Genomic DNA, 27,124 nt, shown 5'->3' on the forward strand with positions numbered 1-27,124 from the left:
TTAATATTTTCATCTCTTAAAAAAAATATACCATCAGCAAAACCTGGGTATAAAAGCTCAGATATAGTCAAAAGTTTGGCAGAAGTTAATTAATTAGGCATGTGCTGTCGGACAAACAAACAAAATCAACCGAGTTTGTTGGTAACAAATTTAACTGAGTAATTACAAGCCTGTCTGTACTGATTTTTTTGTGAGAGGGAGGGGTCTCAAGGGGATGATTTATTCAGGCTGTCTTTGTTGAATAATACTTTTAAGCTACGGCACGATTTAATCAGTTGGATTTGGTATAAGAATTAATGAAAAGGTTTCTTTGGAAGGTGAGACTGGATTTGCGAGACCTGTACTTAAAATTCTTGAAAAATTTGGTCATTTACGTAGAATTAAAAATTTGTATAAACATTTTTGACCAAATATTTTTAACGTTTTAGCAGTTATTTTTACTTTCATGTAGAAGAGTGCTGTTTTTACTTAATAGCTACAGATATATATAAGGAATTCAAGATAAATATAAGAAATTCAATGGTCAATATTTTAGTCTGGTCTTACCCCTTCATGTTTTTTTTTTCACCCTCTTCTTAGAATTATGGAAATTTTTTCTCTGTTGTAAAAATTTAAGTACACAAATTAGGGCAACAATCGTTACCTTTTCACATCAGAATTACCCCGTAAAAAAATTTCTCTTTCAGCACCGTTTGCTTGCATGAAATGTGACGTAACTCATTCAATCATTAATGGGTCTGAAGCTCGGTGGCCTGACCAAGCAGCTTTTGATAATTACCTAGAATTTTTTCTTGAAGATATTCCAGGAGAATCTTGCCCTAAAGGAGGAAAGGCCGCGTACGCTAGTGTAAGTCTTTCATGAAATTAACCATTTTATTTAATTTTTTGACTTGACAACTTTTAATGGATCTGCAAGTATGATGGCTTTATTTGTTTCTTTAAAGAGTTAAGTTTTCTGAATATTTTTTTTTTAGAATGTTTCTTGCAAATGTGCTCCTACTAAAATTTCGATAAAATTATGTAATCGCTGTACCTGCTAAGCATGTTTCAAATGTATTCCTCTAACTTCTTTTTAAATTTTACTCAGTCTGAATATTGATGGGGAGGGGGGGGTCAAACCTGGTAACCGTCCTCTCTAGGCACGGCCTTAGGCACTAACCAATACAAATTAAGAAGCCTAAAGAACATATTCATGTGAAGGCCATCGGTACCTTGACCTCCCTCGTTTTTAAATTTAACGATTTTCTCTATAATTCGTATCTCCTTCAGATTCACTATTTCTTGCATTTTTTTGGGTTGCTCCCCCTTTCTGATACGACAATACCATCCCTCCAAACAAATTTATCCGTACATGCATGCTATTGCTTGTAAAATGATAGATGAAAACTGCTTGTAATAGAGGTCATATAAAAGAGAATATTATACGCTGTTACCAGCTACTTTCTGCAGTCTTTTCAATATCTAGGGATGAATTATCTAAAAGTAAGTAAAAAAGTAGGTAAGACGGCATTAGACCCTTAAGGTTCAAACCAGTGGTGCTGATCTCCGTGATCTCCGTGCTGATGAATTATCTATGCTTATGAAGACTAAAATTTTAATAAAGGCCTATTGTATCTCAGTATTGTAGGTGTATGTTACAACTGCCATTTTGAATCAGAGTACATATTAATTTATAATTCAGTGCCACTGTTGGTGGAATTTATCTTTCAAAGCAATAATTTTTACGAAGTCCATTATTAGCCTTTGTTTCCTGTCTGCTTATTTTTTAATTTTTTTACCCTCTATTTAGAATGATAGCTGGTGGTTTCTGAAAATACTGTACATTAATACTCGTGATCAATTAGGGATTGCATTTTTATATTTTTAACTCTCTTGTTATTATTTTGCCTATCTTGATAATCTTAGTCGATATAAAAGGTAAGTATCCATAATTCCCTACCAATCAATAGTCTGAAAACAACTATGTGATACAAGAGATTTTGCAGTGGAAATCTGTGTTTCTCCATTTTACAATCAAAGTCATTTGGTTTACATTACTCACAAAACCGTGTACGTGCTTTATGTCTTTCTTTTTACAGTCCTTTTCGCTAGTTGCTAAGCAATCAAACTAACGTCATCGTTTCCAATGTACCCCTGCTAAAGGTAGGACGACGAAAGTCACTTCTTGCCACCTTGTTCTTGATGAACACTTATTCCAGGAATCCAATCTCTAACTTGCACTTCTTCTCCACTCTCAAAATTGCAAATTTTCTTTCTCACCTGTCTGTACAAACAATAAAAGGGGTGTGTTTGATCCGGGGTCTCCAAAAAGGCTAAGTTTATTAATATGAAACTTTCAGGAGATTTTGGAGGATTTTGAAGAAAATAAAACCACATTATATGTAGTATCGCTGTCAGAATGTGTATCAGTAATATTTAAGGAATGGCTGAGGGTGTAAATTTGAAACTTTTAGGGCATGTTGAGGGGGGTTCTTAAGAGTTATTTTAGGGCAAATACACCCATCCTAATCTTAATCTTTATAGGTCTCACTCATTATCATCAAACAAAATACATAATAAATTTTTTTTTTACATTTAAAACATTGAAAATAAACAATTACAGAGAAATAAAATCTTGAATAGCGAAGATTCCCAAAATCCAATACTGTTAAATATTAAATATTTTATTTCTTAGTTCTTTGTAGTCATCTTGATAATCATAGTTATTTATATCTATATATATATTATAGGCACTGAGAACCGTTAGGAATGACAACGACAATATTAACGTTGCTGTAAGCTATTTCAATACCTATCATACAATTCTGAAAACGTCTGAAGATTTCTACAGTGCCTTGAAAGCAGCTCGAATTGTTTCTGACAACATAACGCTAATGCTGAACGACGGAGACCCAAACGGACCTCATTCTGTGTTTCCCTACAGGTTTGTTCTCTTCCTTCTTTTTTTCTTGATGAATTGTAAAAAAAAAAGTATACCACGTAAGCTAGCTGCTAATATGAAACTAGTAAATAACGAGAATATCTTGACTAAACAACTTCTTAAATTATTTTTATTGTGTTATCTCAAAGGCTTGTAGAGCGTCTTTCCCCGCTTGAAGCTACAAAAAAGTGATATTTTCATAAAATGTATAATTTTCGAATATATATTATATAGAAAAACTCTATTCTTTTGTCAGATTAAACCCACCTTTTTTCATTATTATCCGTTATTATAGATAACATCGTTGTATGATTTTCACTCTTCTGATTTCGTAAAATAAAAAGCTAAAATAAATATAATATCCACTGCTATGCAGTATGTGTATATTACCTTTTCAGTCTACATATATAATTAAAGACTAAGTTTTCAACCGACTTGTAGACAGATTGAGTATGTCTATACAATTTCCGTCTTCATTGACATTATTCACCCTGAAAGTAGCATTTTTGGAGGCGGATCATTTTTGAGAAGCCGGCTATGATTGGACAGCCAATATGATTGATTGCCTTCCAAACTCTGGCTTGCCAAGACTGTTTATCAAGTCAAAGCCAGCCCTGCTATTGCCAGAGTAAATGATGTCAATACACACGAGGATGAAGAAACTCAAAAAGAGCTCAGGTTCAATTAATTGCAGCTTCTTGTTTACCTGCAAGAGTTTTTGCAGATACTCTTCGAAGAGCAACAGAATTTAAAGTGTTTTTTTATTATTATGGAAGGGCGTTGAAACAATTTTTCCCAAGAAAAGCGTCATTAATTTTCTGAATTTTAACAAAAAGGTAGCAGAATTAATACCATTATTATACGACATGAAAACAAATGTTTTATTGACACGAATTAAAAAATTGTACAGGTGATAAAGTTAACCTGATTTTCTGTCAACTTTTGTGTTCTTAACTTGTCAATTGTTACCTCAAATAATGTTGTTCATCATGATCTTCAACTTTTCAGTTGCATTTAAAAAGCCTTGGAGCCTTGCAGAATAATTCCATTCATATTTTAGCTGATAAAGTTAATGATTTAGTGATAAAGTTAACCTGATTTTCTGTCAACTTTTGTGTTCTTAACTTGTCAATTGTTACCTCAAATAATGTTGTTCATCATGATCTTCAACTTTTCAGTTGCATTTAAAAAGCCTTGGAGCCTTGCAGAATAATTCCATTCATATTTTAGCAGGTTATGGACAGGGATTTAGTCATAAATTTGTATTTAAAACTGAATGTTCTTCCTCTCGCAGGTATATTCTTTTATCAATTGATTATATTGTTTGATATTATTAATAAGCTTGCCCCAGAATGTTTTAAAAGTATGTTCATTGCTGCCATTGATCTTCACAATTCAGCTATGGTCAGAACCCCAGAAATATTTTGTATCTTAATCGCATAATCTACATCACATTCCTCCCTTGCATGGCTGAATAATGCTATGTTGACAGAGGCGATGCAGAAGCAGAATGCCAATTGGCATTTAGATTATGTATCTAAAGCGAAATACTGTTTTGCTTCAAGTCCGTTATTAGATAAATTTGTGATGAGATGTTTCGCTTTAAATTGTATGTGTCGGGCGATAATTTGATCAAACGATATATCGATGTTTTCACTTTCTATATTTATTATAATGATTTCGATGTCATCGATCTTTTTTTTTTACCTCAAATTAATTGACTCTTCGCTTTGCCAAAATTCAATAACAAAAGTTGTAATTAACGAGTATTTTGCACAATTTTTTTTTTCCAAACATTGAATAATATAAAAATAAACTTTGGTAAAATAAATTCTTACCATAAAAATCTAGATTTGAAATTACTCAGGCTAAGCCTCGGGATAAAAAAAATAAACTACGGGCTATTTTGGCTGAAAAATTCTCTTTAGTATTATTTCATTTAAATATAACTTTAATCTCTAATCGGTTTCTTGGTCACTCCAGAGATGCCCCATTCCGCGGAAATTGCTTCCCAGAAATCAAAACACGTGGAAAATAGCCCCAGGATAATTCTGCCAGAACATCTCATCATGAAAAATTGGCAGAAACTGTAATACTTCCGAGTCGTCACTGATGTTTTCAATGATTTAGTATTTGTTATTAGAATATTTATAATATTACTACTACTACTACTACTACTACTACTAATAATAATAATAATAATAATAATAACTCGCGGCAGCACCAAACCGTCTAAGGCCAACACAGCTACGCACACTTCTCCTCCATCCCAATCTATTCAAAGCCTCCCTCTGTACACCCTCCCAGGAAGCTTCCATTTCCTTTAAATATTTATTTATGACATCCTCCCACCCCAACCGCGGACGACCTGCTTTCCGCTTAGCCCTAGATGGCTGACCGAAAAGGACAATCTTTGGAAATCTGCCATCCTTCGTCCGCAGAATGTGCCCTAGCCATTTCAACCTTTCTCTAATTATTGCCCTAGAAAGCGGGAGTGAACCACACTACTCGTACAGCTTACTGTCTGAAATAGGATCAGTCAGCCGGATACCCAGAACAATCTGTAGGCAATCTCTCTGGAAAACATCTAGCAAATCTTCGTCCGCTTTTCGGAGCACCCATGCTTCAGAGCCATATTTGACCAGTATCAGCACTGTAGCATCCAATATTATAATCTTGGTTTGGAGACTTATCTTCCTGTTCTTCCTGTTTTTTTTTTTTTGTTTTTTTTTTTTACTGTGTATTCTTTTGTTGTATTGATATAGATGAATAAATAAATCTTAAAACAAGTACAGCTTAAATTGAATATGCAAATCAAGCTTAAAACGAACACAAATATTTTACTATTGTAGCATAAATGAAACCCAAAACGAACAGAAACTAAACAAATAATCATAGCAAATAAACATATAGCATGTACTGATATAAATGGATAAATAAACCTCAAAACGAACAAAGCTTTAACTAACATGCGAATCAAGATTGAAACGAACAAAAATCGATTTAAAAAACAGTATGGCCACTACCTCCTTCCCTAGCTGTAAAAGTCTGAAACCTACCGTGTCTTTAGCGCTTTACTGAAAATGGCCCTTTATTACGAACATTTTCTTGCGTACTTAGTACAAAATAAAACTACAATAAAATCAAATGTTCAACTAATGGGCTTTCCAGCAGTCGATATAATTATATATCAAATGTAGTTCCACTAGAAACAAGAATTTAGCAATCCATATGCGCTCAATACCTTGTGGCACTTAAATGTTTCTCCTCGTACCATAAAAATATTAAATTCAGATGCCTACTGGTACAGAAATTTTAGGCCACTACCCCACTGCGCGTGTGGGCGGTTCTGGCAGACAACAAGCTGAACGTAATCGATGGAATCAGGTTCCAATCCGGGTTTTTGGCTTGTTGTTAAAATAGGTTCTGACCATAACTGAATTATAACAGAAGAAACAGAAACGTATTTCAGCGGCCACGGAGTGAAACGACCCGGTCACAGTTGTTTGATCGGCATGTTCTTCATGTTCTTGCTAAGTTTTTTAAGTAATTTACCGTCTTTGGTTGTGCCTGAGCACGACCGAAGTGTTTTCCAGGAAAACTAGAGGGATTTCTCTACTCTGAATTGCCACTTTGTTTAATTTTCGTCTTAGTAGCGCTGACAGATCCAAGGAGAGGAGGGGGCTGGGGAGACCCCGGGCCCAAAAATTTTTTTCTGTCTCCCTCTTTCCCTGTTTTTTTTTCTTTTTCCATTCATTTTTAGAATAAATTTGTCAGTTTGGTCAATTATTGGCACTTCTGTCACATTACCCCCCCCCCAGATTTTGCTCATTGGTGCTCATGTGACATTGGGCCTCTCCCAAGATTTTGGTCTAGATCCGCCACTACTTAGTAGTGCCATAACTGAATTATGTTGGAGCATTATATTGGCCTGTCGGTGGGGGTTAATGTTTTTTGGTTTTATTTATTTAGAAAGATGTGTTTGTTTGTGGTTGAAGGTGGTCTAACGAACCGAAAGGTTCTCGGGCCTTAATCTTTTAATTTGCTTGTAAATAAATTGACACTCCTGATAAAAACATCATTGCTACTTAAACTAGACTTAGAAAACTTCCTTATTCATCACGAACCGCGCTGTGTGCTCATATAGTCTATCCTTCCTACCCTAGAAGCTTCTTCGATTGATTTTATATGTTCAGTGAAGTCACTCGCAACTTTTTTCAGAAATACTCTATGGTGCTTAATCGCAGTAGTATTATTGTATATATAGATTGGTTCGTTCCTTGTTTCTTTTTTAATTGTTCTTAGTTTTAGATTTTATTTACTTTAATTTTATATTTCATATATTATTTAATATTTTATCTTTAGTTCTTTTATATAGTTTCTTCTACATTTAGCGCTGAAAACGCCTTGTTTTATATGGGCGAAATATCCGCGTCGTTTAGTTTATCTTTTCCTTCTACTATCCGTTGTCCTGTTTGTTTTGTTCTTCATCATGAGATTTTTTCGTTCTTTCTTTTACCCTAGGAAAAAATTCTGTATAGCCTACTTCAAGTTTTCTAATCAAAGGAGATGATTCTTGTAAACTCCTAGTTAGTCAAGTTCAAGTTGCCTAAATTGTTCTGTAAAAATGTGAATTCTGAAGCTGTCTTTTAACATTATAATATGTCCCAGTTATCAGACTATTCAAATAATTAAAGCTTTGAGAGTTTCTGCAAAGAAAACGAATTCAAGAGTTCATGCTAAGATATCAACAACACTACATAAAATGCTTAAGCCAGATACAGACAGCAACAGGTTGTTAGGACATCCATAACAAGAATGGATGTTATTTTTATGGATCTTGGATCGTGATTACTACATGGTATTTAACATGTGATGAGGTGATGGGCAAAACCAATATCAGACCTATTACCTCCAATCATGCCTATAAATATTACAATACTCTGGGGAAGTAACTTGCAATAAAACAACATAGCTAGGAAGAATTCAAATAGCCCAATTAAGTCCATCAAAACAAGCAAAATCCATTGAAGTGTTCTTGCGCCTACGGGACTATGAATCCCCTAAGGACTTTCAATCCTCGATTAGGTCCAACAGTAATACCTCCGCACTGGCACTTACCCTTATTTATTTTGATGGGGTTATAGCTGTTTTAACCTGAAAAGTAAAATTTTAAATTTGATAAATCTTATCATCTTGTTTTTACAAGGCATTCAGTCCCCCTCCCCAAAAAAAGGAAGAAATGATAATAACTCTTAATAGACGAATTCTTTAACGTTAACTCTGATTCCCAACCGTGTTGTTATTAATGATATTTCTGACATTTTGGTGTTTTCTAGACATGTTATTCCTCTAGGAAATAGTTGTAGGTTAAAGAATGAGTTTTCTTGGCATTATGTAAATAAAACAGTTCTCTTGTGTTATAAGGATGTTTCACCTCAAATGAATTGGTGTAATATTTTATCAATTGCATCTAATAATGAAAAAAGGTTTAATTTGTTTTACCACATTACTCAAAGTAAAATAGGAAAGCATTGTCAAAGGAAAAAAGAACGGTGTGAGACAACCCCGAAGAAGCCATGGGTCACTCCAGACCTTCTAAAATTGATGCGTATTAGAGACCAACTTTACAAAAAAAAACATCAATAATAAATGCGATTTAAACGATAGAATATATAATAATTACCGCAATGCTCTGAATCGATTATTAATGAAAGCAAAAAGGGAATTTTTCTCGAAGAAGTTTGACGAAGTATGGGTATGTCCGGCAAAAACATGTCGCATGATTAAAGAAGTAATTCAACAGCCAACGAAAACGATCTCACTTGAAATAGTTAACCAAGAAGGTGAAATGCCCAAAAGTGCTGATGATGTCTCGGAGGTATTCAGAAGTTTCTTCTCAGCGGTAGGAAAGCGTGTTATTGAAGGAATCTGTCCGATGTTACATGATCCAAGCATTTTTGACTGCCTTTTTCATTTGGGATCTGAGGTTTCAGCGTATTTAGCACCTGCATCATTAATTGAGATGAAGCAGGTCTTCCAAAAAATGAAAATTAATACCTCTGTTAGTGATGTCATATCATTAAGAGTGGTTAAATTTATTCTGCCACTTATCCAGAAGCCACTTTTGTCCCTAATTAATTCTCGGTTAGTTTTAATGTAGCTCGTGTGACTCCTGTTCATAAGGGTGGTGAGACAAATAATTTAGGAAATTATAGGCCGATTTCTGTTGTTCCTTTGCTATCATGTATTTTAGAGAAGTGCTTTGCTGCTCGTCTTTATACATATTTATAGCGTCGTAATGTGTTAAATCCCACCCAATTCAGATTTCGGCATGGTTACACAACAGAACAAGTGGTTGCCTATTTAAGCAGCGTAGTCAATCAAGCACTGGATGAAGGTTTCACGGTTTTAGCAATATTTTTAGGTAATTAAAGCTTTAGACACAGTGTTTCATGATCTCCAACTTCTAAAGTGTGAGTTTTATGGTATAAGAGGTCCTAGGCTTAACTTTCTACGTCCATTCTTAGCAGAGCGGCTACAGTATATTCAGATTGACTCAGAGTGTTCATCAAGCTTTCCTATTACACGTGGAGTTCCACAGGGCTCTGTTCTTGGACCGCTATTATTCTTAATTTTTGTAAATAACCGAAGTCCAACCATGTCTAATATCAAAAACAATTCCAGTGAATTATTCCATGACCCGAAACTTTGTCGTTTAGGAAACACGTTGGGAACATGTCAGCGATTTTATCACGGAACATCAGAATCCTTAGAAAACTCGCACACTTTATCCCGCATCTCATTTTAAGGTTGTTATATTTCTCTGTAATACATTCGTATCTTTGTATTGTTCTTTGGTATGGTTAGGGACATTTCCGTCGCTAGAGAAACCAATTTGAGTTCTTCAAAATAATGCGTATTAAAGACAAAAAGTTTCACCGGCTGCTGGCTTGCGGGATTTTTATCACCAGTTATTTTTGTTCAAGTATAACAATAACAATTTATCTTTATGCTTCTCAGGCATGTTTCAGGTTAGATCTGATTACCATAATTATAATACTCGAACAAGCAAGGCGCTATCTGCTCCGATTGCCATCACTGCAAGGTCTAAGCTCTCCTTCATTCATCGAGGAATAAAATTGTGGAATGGTAATGATAAGACAATTAATGACATAACAAGGTCTGAAGAATTTAGAAATAAAGTTAAGGAAAAAATGTATTCTAATTACGATAAGTTATTATTTGGCACTTTTATTTGTATTTTATTATAAATTTATGGACTAGTAATAATATGATAATTAATTATATAGATGGTTTGAAAAATTTAGAAATAAAGTCAAATAAAAAATGTATCTATTAATGAGTCCTAAGCTATTACTCGTCATTTTTTTTCTTCTTTTTATGTTGTTTGAAGTGTGTGAAAGAATTTAGTAAATTATTTGGATAGTTTTTTTTGGGTCGTTACGGTGGCTCCAGTAGCAACTCAGCAAGAAATTGTGTATTTTGATTTATATATATATATATATATATATATATATATATATATATATATATATATATATATATATATATATATATATATATATATATATATATATATATATATCTATTTTTTTGTATTATCAGTATTTCTGGTATATTTAATTTGTACTTATAGCTAGTGCTAAAATTTTCTCTTTTTTTCCTCTACTCCTGGCACGCCCCTAGGACAACTTGCCTTTGCAAGTTCATGGGCTGGCGTGAAGATTTAGTTGAGTGACTTTGTTTTTCATGTGTTATTTATATAATGAAGAAAGAAATAACCAATGCAACAGCACAAACACATAAAAAAGGAAGACAATTGGAGAAAAGGAAGACTGTTTTCCTACATTAGTAATTAATATAGATCAGTACTTGAATGAGGCCTTAACCCTACTCATCCATACAATTGCACAGGTCAAACAGCATAGCCATACACAATCAACCATAAAGAATAATCCATGGACAGGCAGTCGTGTCGTGAGTAAGTCTGCTGCCTTCCTCAAATACCTCTAATGGGTTATATATTGACGTTTAATTGTAAATAAGATATATTTAAAAGGAAATTCTTTTATGTTCTAAAAAAGACATAAAAATACGCTAGTCAAACTTTCAAGAAAAATATGACTTTCACGAAATATGCTTGTGACCGTCAATTAAAATTGTCTATTTTAATACGTTACGTATTTCTTTCAATGGTTGTTTCTTTTAAATTCTAATTATTACAAGATTTTGGAATCCGATAGCTAAATAATACTTTCTGAAGCATATGTTTATAATATTTGAAGCAACAATCAATTCAGTTTTGCAAGCAATAATAAATTCATTTATTGAAAAAAAGAATTAATGCTGAAAAATTTCTAAGAGAAAAAGTACTTTGTTTGGATAAATAAACTTATCAGAATCAGTGTAGTTTGATATTAAAAAAAAAAAAAACTTCGACAAAAGAAGATAATAGTCTTTGAAGTCCACTCCTTGGGAAAATCTAAAAAACGATAGCTAAGTATCAATTTTCAATTTTTAGTTTATTTTTCTTACATGAGTTAATTTTGGCTGTTCTCAAGTTCTTTTATAAATCTAATTTTCACTCTGTGGTTTATTTATTTTTATTAGTTTTTAGTTTTATTAGGCTAAAGTCTATAACACTAGTGCTCGGGCACAGTTTTTGGCTCGTTTTGGAAGTATATTTTATATTGTGTATATTCGTTTAGCAGAGCAAATAAGATTTATTAACACTTTTCTTTTTTCAGTATTTTTTATGTATACTACGAGCAATATTTATCAACGTGGCCAGATGTCTTGACAAATCTTGGAGTATCCATAGGAGCCATTTTTGTTGTAACCTTCTTTTTATTGGGAATGGATTTTATCTCGTCCTTCATTATTCTTCTTGTCATTATAATGATCATCATTGATATGTTTGGAGCTATGTGCTGGTGGAACATTGAACTCAACGCCCTTTCATTAGTTAATCTTGTTACTGTAAGTTTCATTTGAGCCAGTTTATTTCCCACAGTGTAAATATTAATAGGAACAGCAGCGAAAAGTTTCTCCAAAAATGAAACACATCATAGCGTGCTGACTGGGAAATTCCCAGTATGGCAGAGCAATAGTTACAGACTTTCAGTCAGGGTTGCCACCGTTGGTGATTTATCACCAAATTTAGTAATTTTTTTTCGTTTGGTGATTTTTCGGTGATCTAGTGATTTTTTGGTGATTTTACCTAAATTTTGGTGATCTTATCATAAAATTTGGTCATTTTACTATGTTTGCGTTCCAGCTTCTTAAAACAGTAAGGCAAATTCTGATGAAAATGCTGTTCAACAGACTTGATTGTCAGTGGATAACAAATTTATTGCATATCAAAATAGCCAATCAGGACAGATGATCATAAACCGTGCCACCTATATAAATAAAGAAATAAATTAAAGAAAATGTAATATAGAGCCGTCGTAAGATGTACGACACGCGGCTCGATTTTAAGTTTGTTGCAGGTGTAGAAAATGTATTATATTATTTCTATTCACATCCTAACGCCTAAATAGGCTGGTTATATAGAAATTTCTAGTCATCAACTGTTATAATAAGCAGAGATGGGTTATACTTTGGATGTGGTGTAATTCTAGCTGCATTTTACTATCTTGGAAAATAGTTGCACTAGGAGAGTCAAACTTTCAGGGATTAACTCGGACCCTGAATTATGCCCCGGAGAGATGTTTTTTAGCTCCCATTTCAAGGTTAGTACTGTAAAATTTGTCTGGAAATTCAGATGAGTCTGGTTTAAAAGCAGTTGGTTTCTTAATCCTCTATACATTTAAAAGGCCCAGACTTCAGATTGAAAATAGGAATGCTTGTATTCCAATTCCTAACTATGAAATACTTCTTAAACGTAGAGTGGATGGGAAGTTAACTTAGGCTCGAGATATTATAAAAATACCCTGCTGCTAAACTAAAAATTAGTCAGGTTAAGAGAAAACTATTCAAAAAGCTAGTAAAGCATTCTATCCCAGTCCCGTTTATTGTTCCTTCTAAAAGCACAACTTTGCTTAAACGGCTTGGTGAAAATTTTGCAAGTGAAAGTGTTGAAGACAAGTTCATTTACCGTCGTTGGTGTTCGTCTATTTTGTTTTGCTAATGCCCTATCCCCCTTTTCAAAAACTCATATGTAATAGTAATAGTAATATGTAATATGTAAATGTAATAATTTCAAAATACTCTTTGACCTCCATGCTCCACCCTATTTTCTTTGCAAATGAAGGCAGAAACTATAGTTACCACTTATGTCGGAATTGAACTAATCTAGACTCTAGAAAGAATATTTAAGTTCTTTCCTTCTAGCAAAAAAATTAAATAAAGAATCTACTTCACAATCGTAATCCTGCTCTACTTCACAGTCGTCTTGTAAAGTTGGACGAGAAGAAAATATAATTAGTAAAAATTGTGATATGAAGCAGAATATTCTTACCAATTAAGTAAAGTAAGACACTGTACTTGGGAAAAAAAATAACTTGAGAATACAAACATAATTACCAAAAATCCAGAGAAGCGCGTCAAAAAAAAATTTCGACTTCTATTCTTATTTATGATTCTTATTCTTATTTATTCTTATTATTATTTATGATGATTAGTTTCTTTGATCCTTCTCAGATTCCATCTTCAGTGCATTATTTTGTAAGCTAACATTGTCTATGAGCCCTAAGTCAACTAATCCCTTATATTTTTTTTTTACAGACAGTCGGAATATCGGTCGAATTTTGTGCTCATACAGTCCGAGCTTTTGCTATATCACGTGAGGAAACTCGATTAGCAAGATCTAAAGAAGTGCTAATTAATATTGGAACTTCGGTAAGATTTTAGCATTAGCAGTTCAATGCTCTAGAATAAAACTCGACTTCAGCTTCCTTATTTCTAACATTTCACTCGCTTAACACACACATTTTATGAGTTTGTACTTTCGAAAATCCAGGATGTGATAGCAGCAGCAATTATAACCTTGTTTTTAAACACAATGAACGAAACAGAACGTACAAGCCTGCATTGGAGAGATAATAAAAAACAAATAGTTTAAAGAAAATACATAACTATAGAACTACGCAGAACAGACGGGGGAAGAACAGAGAAACACGATGAAAGAAATATTCATTATGAGAACAAAACTATGGAACCTATCCTCTATCTCTAAAAAAAAATACAAGTGGAAACGCATAAATAATTATAATTACTAAATTTTTGTTTCCTTATTTGCACAATTCAATTTATTTTGTTTATTCACTTTCAGTGCAATAATTTTGTTAAAGTTTTCAGCCCTTCTTTATAACGAAAATAATGGTTTTAAATCTTAAAATGGATAAAAATCATCCTAAGTATGGAAGGGTTTAAAGGGCCCTTTAATCCTCCACCTTTTTGACTAATTTCCAGTCTTTTTCAACACAGTTCTTCGGGAACGAAAGTACTCTATTGTCTTTATGGTAAAATCCTCTGTTTAAATATTTTGAAAAGCCCCTTTTAAATGAAACATTTTCAATTACCAATTTCAATTACAATTACTTTCAATTACACTTTCAATTGGATGTACTTTTTAGATTAAGTTGTTAGATTAGTTTCACTTCCTTTTTAAATTTTAACACCGCTCTTTGAAATTCCAGTTTTTTCTAATCTTTTCCGTTACTAATTTGTCTGTAACACGCTGTTTGTCAGTAACACACGCTATTTACAACATACTTATGAGCACAGCGCACCATCGCCTAGGATAATGCCTTTGGAACTTGATTGATCCTCAGTAGACTTTTTATACCTAAACTGAAAGGCTACCTCATAATTTCTAGAATTAAGATATCTTAATCCAATTCAAAATAAATTGTCAATTTCCACTACAATATTGTGGAAACATTAGGTTATTTGGTACTTTTTCTTTATTGAACTTTCAAGTCCTTTTTTAAGATCATGTTTGCCTGTTTTAAATTAATTAAGCTAAACTTTTCTGAGATTATTTGTATTTTCTTCTATTTTGTGTTGTTGTTTTTTTTTTCAAGCAAAGGCTTATGCATTTTTGTGAAAGAGAAAATGGCTACCACTTTCCTGAATTTCAGTGTCTTAACACTAAATTCGAAATATACTATTTTGAAGGACACTGTTAAGACTTTCTTTGCAAAAGGCTAGATCTCCGCAGAAATAACAGTTTCAAACCATCTCAATTAATTTTACCTTTTTGTCGCACTATTAATGTTTTTTGGATCTATGAGTGACTCTGCCTCTACTAATTTGTATTTCTACTCTGATTCTTAGTTACGGTTAAAAATTATGCTTATTTAAGCCCCTCTACAATTTCACACGCTTATTCCTGGTATGGTACATCAGCAGGAGAAAACCTTTAGAAAAGAATCACAAGAGAAAATGTTTCAAAAAGAATCAAAGAAAAACAGCCTGTCGGACTTGTTTAAAGGAGAATTTTCCCTTAATACTTATTTCTGGTCCTGGTCAAAAGGTCAAGAAAACTGTTGTATATCTAAAAAAAATCCTCTAACAGCTTCTTATTTTTTGTAAAGATTTATTACATACTTTTAAAAAACAAAAACCAAGATATATGGAGCGTTGAGCTCATCGAGTTCTTTTTTATTCACCATCTTAGGGCCAAACCACACCATAGTCAAATCTGTCAATAAAAACCAAAAATCTATGAATGACATGATTTTTATTGATTTTAACGTCACAAATGTATTACAAAAGTAGAAAATTTAGGTGAAAAGAAGGTGGTTTGAAAATATTGTATTATCACTAGTCTGTTCCCAGTTAGTGGTTTCTAATACTAGGCCTATGTCCTTATATCTGTTGTTGATTCACCTACACGTACTTTCTTTCCAACCTTCCATTTGTTCTAATTTCTAAAAATTGTATCTTAAATCTTTATTCTAATTGGTCTATCATAAATTTTATGCTTGAAAGTTGAACATTGTTCAGCTCAACAAAATGTGAACGGGACACTAAATAGGCGCTGTAGTCGTGCATAATTTTCAGTAGTTTATTAACAAGCATAACTGAAAGACGAGTCGGCCATAAACGGTTTTCTTTCACAAGTGTGACTATCAGAGGTGGTTTTAGAGAGGGGGCGCTTATCCCTAGCAGACAAATTTTAGGGGCGCAAAATTCTAAATAAATAATCTAATGATTATAATCATTTTGCGAGTTTGTAATTTCTGTGCCAGTCATTCTGTGCTTTCTCACACCCTTCCTGTTTATTTTTCCCAGATTTATCCGGTTACTCATTTAGAGCTTATTTGACTCTGTCTATAATAAACAGCGACACCAGGACTCAAATCTATGTCCTTACGGACGCAGAAACTATAACTTAAAAAAAGCTTGCCATTTTTTGCATCGAGTGGTCTATTTCACGAATTCTATTTCAGGTACTGTCAGGCATTGCTTTAACTGATCTGAGTGGAATCATCGTTCTTGCCTTTGCCACTTCTCAGATCTTCCAAGTTTTTTATTTCCGGATGTACCTTTTGATTGTGCTTATCGGTACAGCTCATGGCCTTATTTTCTTGCCGGTCTTGCTGTCGTTTATCGGTATGTAGTCATGTTTTTTTTCAATTCTCAGACTAGTTCCAAAGTTTCGATAGCTTTTACTGGGGCTGTGAATGCTTTCAAGCTTCTGAACATAATTAAGTGCAATAAAATTTATTAAACTTGTCTTCATGTTATTTTAAATGTATTTTTTAAGAGAAAAAACGATGCCATATTGCTTCAAATTTATTTTTCTGAGATGTTAACGTTAATGCCGTATTTAACGCAGCCCCGAGTAATTTCTCTCACTGTCTCTTTGTTAGTATCTGTCTGTCTTTCTCTCTCTCTCTCTCTCTCTCTCTCTCTCTCTCTCTCTCTCTCTCTCTCTCTCTCTCTCTCTCTCTCTCTCTCTCTCTCTCTCTCTCTCTCTCTCTCTCTCTCTCTCTCTCTCTCTCTCTCTCTCTCTCTTTCTCTCTCTCTCTCTCTCTCTGAATGAAAAAGAAAACAAATCATTACTACAATTGATTTTATCGTAGAACTAAAGATGAAATTCAATTATCGTACATCCAACATTGTTTTAATGGCTATTTTGTCCAAGATATCCTCTCATAAATAAGATAAATCGCTTGAAAATTATATTTCCTAACCAACCATCAGTGACTTTTGTTACCACTGTGTTTTCAAAGGAAGATGGAAGATACGGCTGCAGATAGAAGCCGATATTTGACAATAACTTGCCATTTTTTCTTGAAACAATGAATGTCTGTTCGTCGTTTCCAGGGAAAGTAACCAAGTGAGTTATACCTTAGTACGGCGGTGCCATTCGAACACCACCAATGTAACCATTACTAGACCAGGGATTCTAATATTACTAGGTCAAGTCTGAGAAAGGATAAAGAAGGTGAACAGAGACATGCCTTAGCATAAATGACTAAAACATCCATTTATGCCCACAACTACACCTGAATCGAACAAGTGTAAAGAGGCCCTTGAACGAGTCTATCAAATTTGTGTTCTTCCTTTTTTTTACTATTTAAATGGCAAAATCACCAATGTGGCAAATTTTTAGCTTTAATTTTGTTCTTAAAAAGAGAAAACCACAGAGAAAGAAATAAGAATATTAAAAAGAAAAACTAAACTTGCGAGGACTTGTAGACCCGCAAAGAGAGATAAAAGAATATACAATATTCTCTTCTCTTTCGTAATATCCTTATGATTGCTCTTACTGTAACAAACGAGTCTATCAGATTTGTGTTCTTCCTTTTTTTACTGTTTAAGTGGCAAAACCACCCATAGGGGAAATTTTTAGCTTTAATTTTGTTCTTAAAAAGAGAAAACCACAGAGAAAGAAATAAGAATATCAAAAAGAAAAACTAAACTTGCGTAGACTTATCAATCCGCAAAGAGAGATAAAAGAATATGCGATATTTTCTTCTCTTTCGTAATATCCTTATGATTGCTCTTACTCTAACAAACGAGTCTATCAGATTTGTGTTCTTCCTTTTTTTTACTGTTTAAATGGCAAAACAATCCATAGGGAAAATTTTTAGCTTTAATTTTGTTCTTAAAAAGAGAAAACCACAGAGAAAGAAATAAGAATATCAAAAAGAAAAACTAAACTTGCGAAGACTTACAGATCCGCAAAGAGAGATGGAAGAATATACAATATTTTCTTCTCTTTAGTAATATCCTTATCATTGCACTTAATTTAACATACTAGCCTATCAGATTTGTGTTCTTCTTTTTTTTACTATTTACTGGACGGATAATAGATAGTAGCAACTATTCACACTGTTCACACATTACCGGTGAACAGAAAAACAATCTATGCACTATACATTTTACAAACTTTTTAATAAAACAGGAACTCTTTACGAAAGTGTCCGACATTTGAAAATACGACACTTACTTCTCTTTCGTAATATCCGTATGATTGTACTCATCTAACATACCTTTTCTAGGTCCTAGCATAAACAGAGCCTACCTAATGAAAGTACAGAAGGATGAACTTCGTGACACAGGAAAAGGAGGAAAAACACCTTCCTACTGATTTTATAATGACCCGTATTATATATTTGTTAGAGTCAAGTTTTTTACCATTGAAATTCATATTTATATCTTAAGAATTAATCTGGCCATGAACAAGGACTTATAATTGAAACCCACACCTGTTCAGGGTATAGGAAGAAAATGCTGGGCATTGGGACTATCTGGGTATATATTTGTAAGTCTCTTGAACGTAGGGATAACTATTGAAAGAGGCTAAATCGGGAGCGAAACATGGTTATTTATTCTATTTTTGCCTTGGAATTATCGAGAGATGAGAAACCTTTGGTCTACGAACCGTTTAGTTAATTAAAAACAATCTTACTTATATCAACCACATCTTTAGCGATATTTATTCTCGTGATGCCATCTGTAGTTCTATTTAACATGAATTTTTGTAGTCCAAATCATTCCTAAGACAGAAATGGTTCTTTTATGATATTTACCAGATTCTCCTGATGTTTCACTGTTTTTAAGACCAACATCTATTCTAAAATTGTGGGATTATATATATATGTATATATATATATATATAAGCTGGGTCACGGCAGCTTCGCTGCACGGGAGTGGGTCACGGCGGCTTCGTCGTCGGGCCCCAGCATGCTATGCGGCAGTCTTCTATATATGGATTCTCATTGTCCCTTGTGTTCTAACCACAGACAGTTCAGGGTCCCGGCGGCTTTGCCACCGGTCCCCGCGGGTGGATTCTCATTGTCCCTTGTGTTCTAACTGCAGACAGTGCTGGGTCCCGGTGGCTTCGGCACCCAGGCATTGCACGCGGCGGGCTTCTATATATGTATTATCATTGTCCCTTGTGTTCTAACCACAGACAGTGCTGGGTCCGGGCGGCTTTGCCACCGATCCCCGTGGGCCCCGGCATGGCACGCGGCAGGCTTCTATATATGAATTCTCATTGTCCCTTGTGTTCTGGGTCTCGGCAACGCTATGTCATTTTTGGATCGAATTGGTGACGTAAATTGGTTTGGTTTTCTGTTTTAAGGTTTTCGAATTGCTTTAATCCTATGTCAAAATATATAGAAATATTTGTGCAATCACCGGTTTTTTACATTTTAAGCAATTTAATAATAATTTCTTTTTGACGTTAATTGACACTTTGACAAATTTTCTTTGAGCAGCAAGCATTCTAAACCTCAACAATTTCTACTAAACCTCAAACTTTTGGTTTTCTGTTTTAAGGTTTTCGAATTGCTTTAATCCATTGTCAAAATATATTGAAATATCTGTACAATCATCAGTTTTTTACATTTTAAGCAATTTAATAAAATTTAAAAAGAGCCTCATTTTTTTGAGCTCGTGTAACGGTAATAACGGTCATGTAACGGATATTACATTTATATATATATATATATATATATATATATATATATATATATATATATATATATATATATATATATATATATATATATATATATTCATATGATATATATTATGGTGTGACTGCTTATTTGCCTTTCCCCAATCTTTATCAATTTTCCAATTTTTTCACAAAAGGAAAATACACAGTATTTGGGAATATCTATTGGTGAAGCATTATCTTTTGAATATCCCCTTGATAATGAAAAAAATGTTTTAAAAAAAGAAGTTACGGTACATTTTTAGTCTTCCGACATTAAAGCACGTGCTTCGATTAAACCAGAACACATTACAAAATGTTTCATCTGTTATCTTGTCTATTTTGTGATGTCCTATTACTGTCACTGCCATTTGACTTTTGCTTTGTGCCAGGCACAAGGACTTCTTGTTTGTTTTAACAATCGGGATCTGTATCATCGTAATGAACTATTTCAGAATTCTTTAGCATCGAGTTGGAAATCTAGGCTATTTTAGAGATTTTTTAAAAGTTTCAAAAAGAAATTTCATAGACGTAGCAATTTTTTCAAATAAAAATTTGCGATGCTGTTGTAAAAAAAAAAAATCTATGCATAATAGGATGTAATGGGAGTAGTTTTTAGAATCTATAATCTTTGCAGTATAGAGCTCAGCAAAAATATCCTATGAGGCTGACAAAAATATTTCTGCAGTTTTGTTATCAATGGGCTCCCTTATACTAAATTTCAAATCCAATCACTTGATGAAAATTTCCAGTTTACTATTTGGTTTTGATAGTATTACTTGGTTAAAACAATATTATGATATACCGATAGACTGCGAATTTGTATATCATCTGTTATGGAACTATTAAATAAAAAAACTGACAATGGAAGTATCTCTACGTTGTCTTTTCTTGTAAAGGCCTGCGCTAAAAGTATCTTACAAGTAGTGGTGTGAACTCACAGAATTCTAACGGAGGTGAATAAGTGTATTTTCCAAAATATAGGGGGAGGAATAATTTTTCTGAATTTTGTCAATAAAAATACGTTGTTAAAAAAGGGGTGGTAGCAGTTGTGTACCAAGTGGTGTAGAGAGAGTGATATTTTGATCTAATTATTATTATATTGTTTCCATAAGCTGTCTCTTTACATTGACAGATTCCCTTGCCCCTCTCCCTCCCCCTCCCCGAAAAAAACGGCGGATATTTCAATTAATTCAACGTGCAAAAGGCCTTTGGTCTATTCACGAGTAGCCTAGATTAGAATGTTTTTACATTCTAAATTGTATTTATGACTCGATGTAATTAAGGAGTCTTTACTTTATATTCATATTGTTTTATACATTGGTCTCGGAAAAGGGAGATTTTGACAAAATGAGATAGATTTTACCTCAGAAATGATAAATAAATTGCGCAGAATTTATTTGGATTCCGAATAAGATTTACCCACCAGAATTAATTCTTAAATCTGGCAATGGGAAAGGTAATTATGGCCACTTATTAGATTTAGATGTTAATGTTTCACATAATAATAAATTAGTTTTTAAAATATATAATCAGCAATTTATTTAAAAGAAACAGAGAAAAAATTATAAAACTTAAGACCCCCACAAGGGCTCTTTGGCCTGTGAAAGTGGGAGACTAAACATAACATTAAGTAATTGCACTAAAATCAAACACAAGGACGAAAAGAAGAAAAAAGACAAAAAAAATAATTATATAACAACAATAAAAACTGTTTTTCCATCAAAATAAATGAATTAAGCAAATCGAAAAGGACAGATAGAAGGGAAATAGAGAAGAAAGGAGGGAACTCACTCTCTAGGCATAAGGGGTGGTCGGTCAGCTCTTTTTTAAATTGTCCATAAGAATGACATGGCCAAATTTTAATTGGTAGGGAGTTTCATACGGAGGCACAATATAAAAATCGATTAAAATCAGATCTTATAGTTTTGGTTATATGAATGGAAATATCCATGTTATCTCTGAGAGAAAAATAATGTCAAGATCCTTTTCGTAGTTCAGAATTAACAAGATAAAATTGTTTAAAGAAGTTAGGGAGGAGTCCATCAAAAATGCTTAAAAATGAAACAAGAGGAAAGAAAGATGAATTCGGATTGAACATCCAATAAATTCAGACTGAGCTGGCTTGTCACCTTAGACAGTAATTTAATTGCTCTGTTATATATTTTGCAAACAGGGAAGGTAAAAGAAGAGAATGTTGGTAGCCATACTGTTGGACAGTAGTACATACAAGGATGAATGAGGGAGTGAAAGAGGATCTTTATTATTGAAGCAGGGAAACAATTACGAAGCTTTCGAAGAACTCTTAGGTTTCTGGAGAGCTTAAGTTTCACAAGGGCACAATGGTGTTTAAAAGAAAGATTTTCATCCAATAAAACCCCCAGGAATCGAACATGTCTATCAGGGGGACCAGTTTTATCACCATGAGTAGTAGAAATAGGTTGAACTAAAGGTCAAGAAGTGCCTAATCTGGAAAAACTTTGAAGACTAAATTTAGCGAGATTTAGGACAAGGCAATTTGCATTGAACCAAGCAAATTTTCTTTCTTGAACAGAATACACTTTCTTGATAAGGGAAGAACCTAAATGTCTGAACACCTAAGAGTACTGTCGTCTGTAAATGCGAATAATGCTTGGTCTTGAGCTGCCTCACTAGGTGGAACAAAATTGTGATCACAAATACAACAGCAACTTCGTTTAATTTTTTCAGGTGCAGCAATAAAAAGATCATTGATGAATATAAGGAATAAAACAGGTCCTAAGACCTGAAAGACGCCAAAATCAGCACGAGATTAATCTAGAAGCTTAGGGTCAATATTGATAGACCTTTTAAACCAATGATAACTGTTTCCCTGTATCCTTATGTGTTCCATTTTTGATAGTAGAATAGTATGTGATATGCTGTCAAACGCTTTTCTGACATCAAGGAAAGTTGGAGCTGGAATTCTACCCTAATCAAGTGCCTTGTGAATTAACTTCAGCAAGGCCATGCAAGCGTGCTCTGTGGAGTGTTTAGGGCGAAAACCAAACTGATTGTAATGGAATTTTGTTTTTGTTTTTAATCAAGAAACGACAAAATTCTATAGTACATACATTTTTCAAAAATTGTACTAAAGACCGATAAAAGAGAAATTGGTCGATAATTGGAAGGACCATTCCTAGAACCTGACCTCCTAGAAATCATTTGGCAAGCTGTTTCTTTGGGAATTGGGATGAAGATCTATATTTAGAATTTACCAGGTTTTTCTCAAATTCTTGCCGAATTTTGAAAACATCTGGAGTAACAAATATACTTGCCTTCACGAATTAAGGAGTTCAGTAAATTTCTATATTTTTTATTTTTTTCAAGACTGTGATGAGAGTTAGAGGACTTGAAGGCCTTCCAAAAATAAGACTTTCTTTTTGTACTCTTAAGAAGAGCTGCAGTCATCCAAGGAGTAGGAGGAATTAAACGCTTGGAGCTTTTAGCAGATCAGGTTACACAGCAATTATCAACAAAGGCATCTTTGACCAGATAATAGAATTGATTGAAAAGGCTATCAACAGACCGACTTGAATCGGTGAAAAACTCTCAAGAGGTATCAAACAATCGAAATTTATATTGTTCAAGTTGATGGTGTTGGTAACTGCAATTATTTATAAACAATAAAAGAAAAAATCGTAACAACAATTGATTTTTAGACAAATATATCTTTGGGGATAAAAGCCAATGAATGCTCCTCTGGCATAGTTAGCTCATACAAGTCTGTCTCTAACAATGTAAAAGAGAGGGATAGGTGGGTGGTTTCTGGTAGGGAATAATCTAAAATACGAAGGGAGATCTGCAGGGTTCACCCTTTTGAGACCCGTCCCAAGGCTAACCCATTTGAAAACAGAAAATACAGCCCTAAAAACACACGAAATGCACTTTAAATGATATTTCATTTATTCCTTGTGAGATCAAACCCTTAGAACCCTTCCTTAATAGATATTAATTACTCATTTCAGTATTTGACACAAACCTTTGCTTGATAGGGCTGTTTGGAGCACTAATGGGGTTTTTGCTTCGAACCATGACAAGAGACAAGGAGCCATCTTTAGCAGTATTGGCATTTCTTTGTTGTCCAGTCGGAACAGGTAGCATTAGAGTCACTAATGGGCTATTTGGAGGCAAAGGTGACGATTGATTAGCCATCAATTGCGCTGAAATTAAAGAAGATATTACCAATAAATAATGGAAATAGGCTTTCTAAATTTTTCATTTGGTGAGAATTGCAAAAAACACATCCAGAAAACAGACTTAATATATGGTTGGTAGTGTGTTTATTTGTGTGACGTTTTTCGCTTGCGTAATCACTTAGATTGGTTAGGCGTATAGAACTCTGTAGCTCATCACTCTGACTGTGAAGTTCAGTTTCAGTTTATGTCTGGCTTTATTTGATTAATAAACGAACCAAAAGTATTAGAACGATTTCTGTTCTTAGCAATAGGGCCATTACTTACAAACTAAAACTTGCAGGGCAAACAGGCGTTTTTCCGCCATAAATGGCATCTGAAAGTCAGATGTTACTTGGGAATTTATTTAACTTGGAACACTTAATTTGTTTATTTATTTATTTAAAGCTTATTTATTTATTTAAAGTTTATTAATTTATTTAAAAAAATTATTTGTCTAACCTAATTAAAATTTATATAAAATTACGAAGTTTAAGTTTATTTATTTAACTTAGAATTATAGTAAACTAGGCACAGCATACAGTTATTTAAGTAATATTTGTATTTTCGAGAGCTAATGGTTACCGACAGTAGCACCAATCACTGAAAATGTTGAGAATTAGAAAATATATTTCAAAACCTGGGAGGGAGGGGTTAGCACTAAAAGAACCAAAAACGGATAATTTTCAATGACAATACCAGAAAAATGTATTTCTCGATGGAAATACCAAAAAACGGACTTTTCGAAAAAGGAGGGGGGAAGGCAAAAGACCCCCTTGTCCATCTTCCAATTGGTGCCACTAGTTGCTGGTCTCAGTCAGTACAGTAATGTAGCGTTCATATACAGATCTAACAAGGCTATCTTGCCAAACATATTCTCGTTATACACTTGGTCAGGTGAAGAAATCCAATCAGACATACATTTGAGCGCGGCTATAAAGTGGGAATGATAAATATACTGAGGAAAGAAGCTTCCCGTAGGGTAGAATTCGAAACCATGCTTCAGTCAATGACTGATTTCACTGATTTATGCAAACGGGAAAATGTCAATATATATTTTGATTACCTAAATAAAAACTTTAAAAAAAAAGAATTTTTGCAAAGAACAATAAAGAGCTATATTAAGCCAAAGAAGAGTAGAAATAAACATGTTTAACATTTCAAACTAGAAATGAACAACAAACACGATGACAAGTTAAGTCAAGCATGAAAACCAGAAATTATCACAAATAGAAGTGGAGCCCCCCCATTTTTTTCACAGGATTAACAACACAAAAACAAAAATGATATCTCAGGCTAATCGTAGTTAGAAAATAAAAGGAGTGCTCCTTGTTCCCTACCCTCCTCCTCAAAGCCTCTAAATGGCTTGAATGTCTTATGACTTGCATTTCGTTGAAAGTATTTTTAACAATGTGTTGTTGTTTGTCAAAACATGAACAACAATAACAAAAAAAGAAAATAGCTATAATAACTTTGGTTACTGAAAAGTACTTTTGAAAGTAGACTGATTGTTTAATATATAATGATAATGATTCATGGAAGTATCAGCAATTTTTGATTTATCAATGTTGTACAAGATAGTGTTTAAAAATGACTTCGCTAGTGGAGCACAGATAGCACTCAGGCCTTCAGAAGACTTAGGGTGTGTTAGAACCAGTTCTGTTTGATATTAAATAAAAAAAACAAGTTTTTTCAACTGAAAGTAAGGAGTGACATCAAAACTTAAAACGCACAGAAATTACTTCGTATATGAAAGAGGCTGCTTCCTCATCAACGCCCCGCTCTTTACGCTAAAGTTTGACTCTTTCTCTCAATTCTTCTTTCTAAAACAGTAAAAAACTTTAGCGTAAAGAGCGGGGCGTTGATGAGGAAGCAGCCTCTTTCATATACGAAGTAATTTCTGTGCGTTTTAAGTTTTGATGTCACTCCTTACTTTCAGTTGAAAAAACTTGTTTTTTTTATTTAATTTCTGAACGTTTTTGAATCAATGCATGTTTTGATTTTGGCTCTCCGCAGAGGAATGATCAAAACGAAATTTGCATATTTTTTTTTTGGCTCAATGGCTTTCTCATAATTTTGATCGAATGATTTTGAGAAAAAAAGAGCGGGGGACGAAGCCTAGTTGCCCCCCGATTTTTTGGTTAATTAAAAAGGCAACTAGAACTTTTAATTTTTTACGAATCTTTTTATTGGTAAAAGATTTACGTAACTTATAAATTAGCTTACGTAAAGAACTTTTGTATTCTCATGTTTTTATTACATATATGAGGGGATTCGCCCCATCGTCAGTACCTCGCTCTTTACACTAAAGCTTAAATTTTATCCCAATTCATTAAGAATGACCCCCTGAATCACAAAAGCCGTAGAATAAGTAGTTGAAATTACCGAAAATACTTTAGCGTAAAGAGCGAGGTATTAGAAGGAGGTGAGCCCCTCATATGGGTAATAATTTCTGTTTGTTTTAAGTTTTATTGCTGTTCCTTACTTCCAGCTGAAAAAGCTTTTTCACTTTTATTTTTTAATTGTTTTTTTTTTTTTAATAATGCTAGTAAATCCTGCTCTCCCTTCATGGAAATTTTCTTCTCCCATTACAAATTCTCGAAGGAAAGTTCCCCCAGCATATCCCCCTCTTCTCAACCCCTCCCCCAAACCAAAAAAATCCTCCTGAAAACGCCTGTATACTTCCCAATAACCATTACTATATGTAAGCACAGGTCAAAGTTTGTAACTTGTTGCCCCTCCCACGGGGACTGTGGGGGAGTAAGTCTTCCCCAAAGACATAGTTATAAGGTTTTTCGACTACGCTGAATAAAATGGCTATCTCAGAATTTTGATCCGTTGACTTTGGGAAAATAATTAGCGTGGGAGGGGGCCTAGGTGCCCTCCAATTTTTTTGGTCACTTAAAAAGGGCACTAGAACTTTTCATTTCCGTTAGAATGAGCCCTCTTGAAACATTCTAGGACAACTGGGTCGATACGATCACCCCTGGGGAAAAAAAAAAACAAAAAAACAAAAAAACAAATAAACACGCATCCGTGATCTGCCTTCTGGCAAAAAATGCAAAATTCCACATTTTTGTAGAT

The 27,124-nt window shown here is 33.7% G+C and overlaps 2 protein-coding genes across 3 annotated transcripts in view; one reads left to right on the plus strand and one right to left on the minus strand.

The window, feature by feature from the left end:
- LOC136037953 (NPC intracellular cholesterol transporter 1-like) overlaps positions 1-18,532 on the plus strand; it is an 88,152-nt gene extending 69,620 nt beyond the window's left edge. The window contains exons 19-24 of the mRNA XM_065720837.1: positions 687-847; positions 2,730-2,923; positions 11,692-11,923; positions 13,673-13,786; positions 16,345-16,507; positions 18,406-18,532. Of these exons, the coding sequence (XP_065576909.1) occupies positions 687-847; positions 2,730-2,923; positions 11,692-11,923; positions 13,673-13,786; positions 16,345-16,507; positions 18,406-18,494 (953 nt within the window). The 3' untranslated portion in view covers positions 18,495-18,532. The remainder of the gene's footprint in view (positions 1-686; positions 848-2,729; positions 2,924-11,691; positions 11,924-13,672; positions 13,787-16,344; positions 16,508-18,405) is intronic.
- The window catches only part of LOC136037954 (uncharacterized), a 28,075-nt gene continuing 5,120 nt past the window's right edge, over positions 4,170-27,124 (minus strand). The window contains exons 3-4 of one of the 2 annotated variants that reach the window (XM_065720839.1): positions 23,848-24,028; positions 4,170-8,077 (exon numbers count right to left, since the gene is read on the minus strand). In XM_065720839.1, coding sequence (XP_065576911.1) covers positions 8,062-8,077; positions 23,848-24,028 — 197 coding nt within the window. In that variant the 3' untranslated portion in view covers positions 4,170-8,061. Of the gene's footprint in view, positions 8,078-22,610; positions 24,029-27,124 lie in introns of those variants that run through there. The other variant, XM_065720838.1, reaches the window with a different exon arrangement.

This window comes from Artemia franciscana, chromosome 17, assembly GCF_032884065.1.
Source record: "Artemia franciscana chromosome 17, ASM3288406v1, whole genome shotgun sequence".
Taxonomy (NCBI): domain Eukaryota; kingdom Metazoa; phylum Arthropoda; class Branchiopoda; order Anostraca; family Artemiidae; genus Artemia; species Artemia franciscana.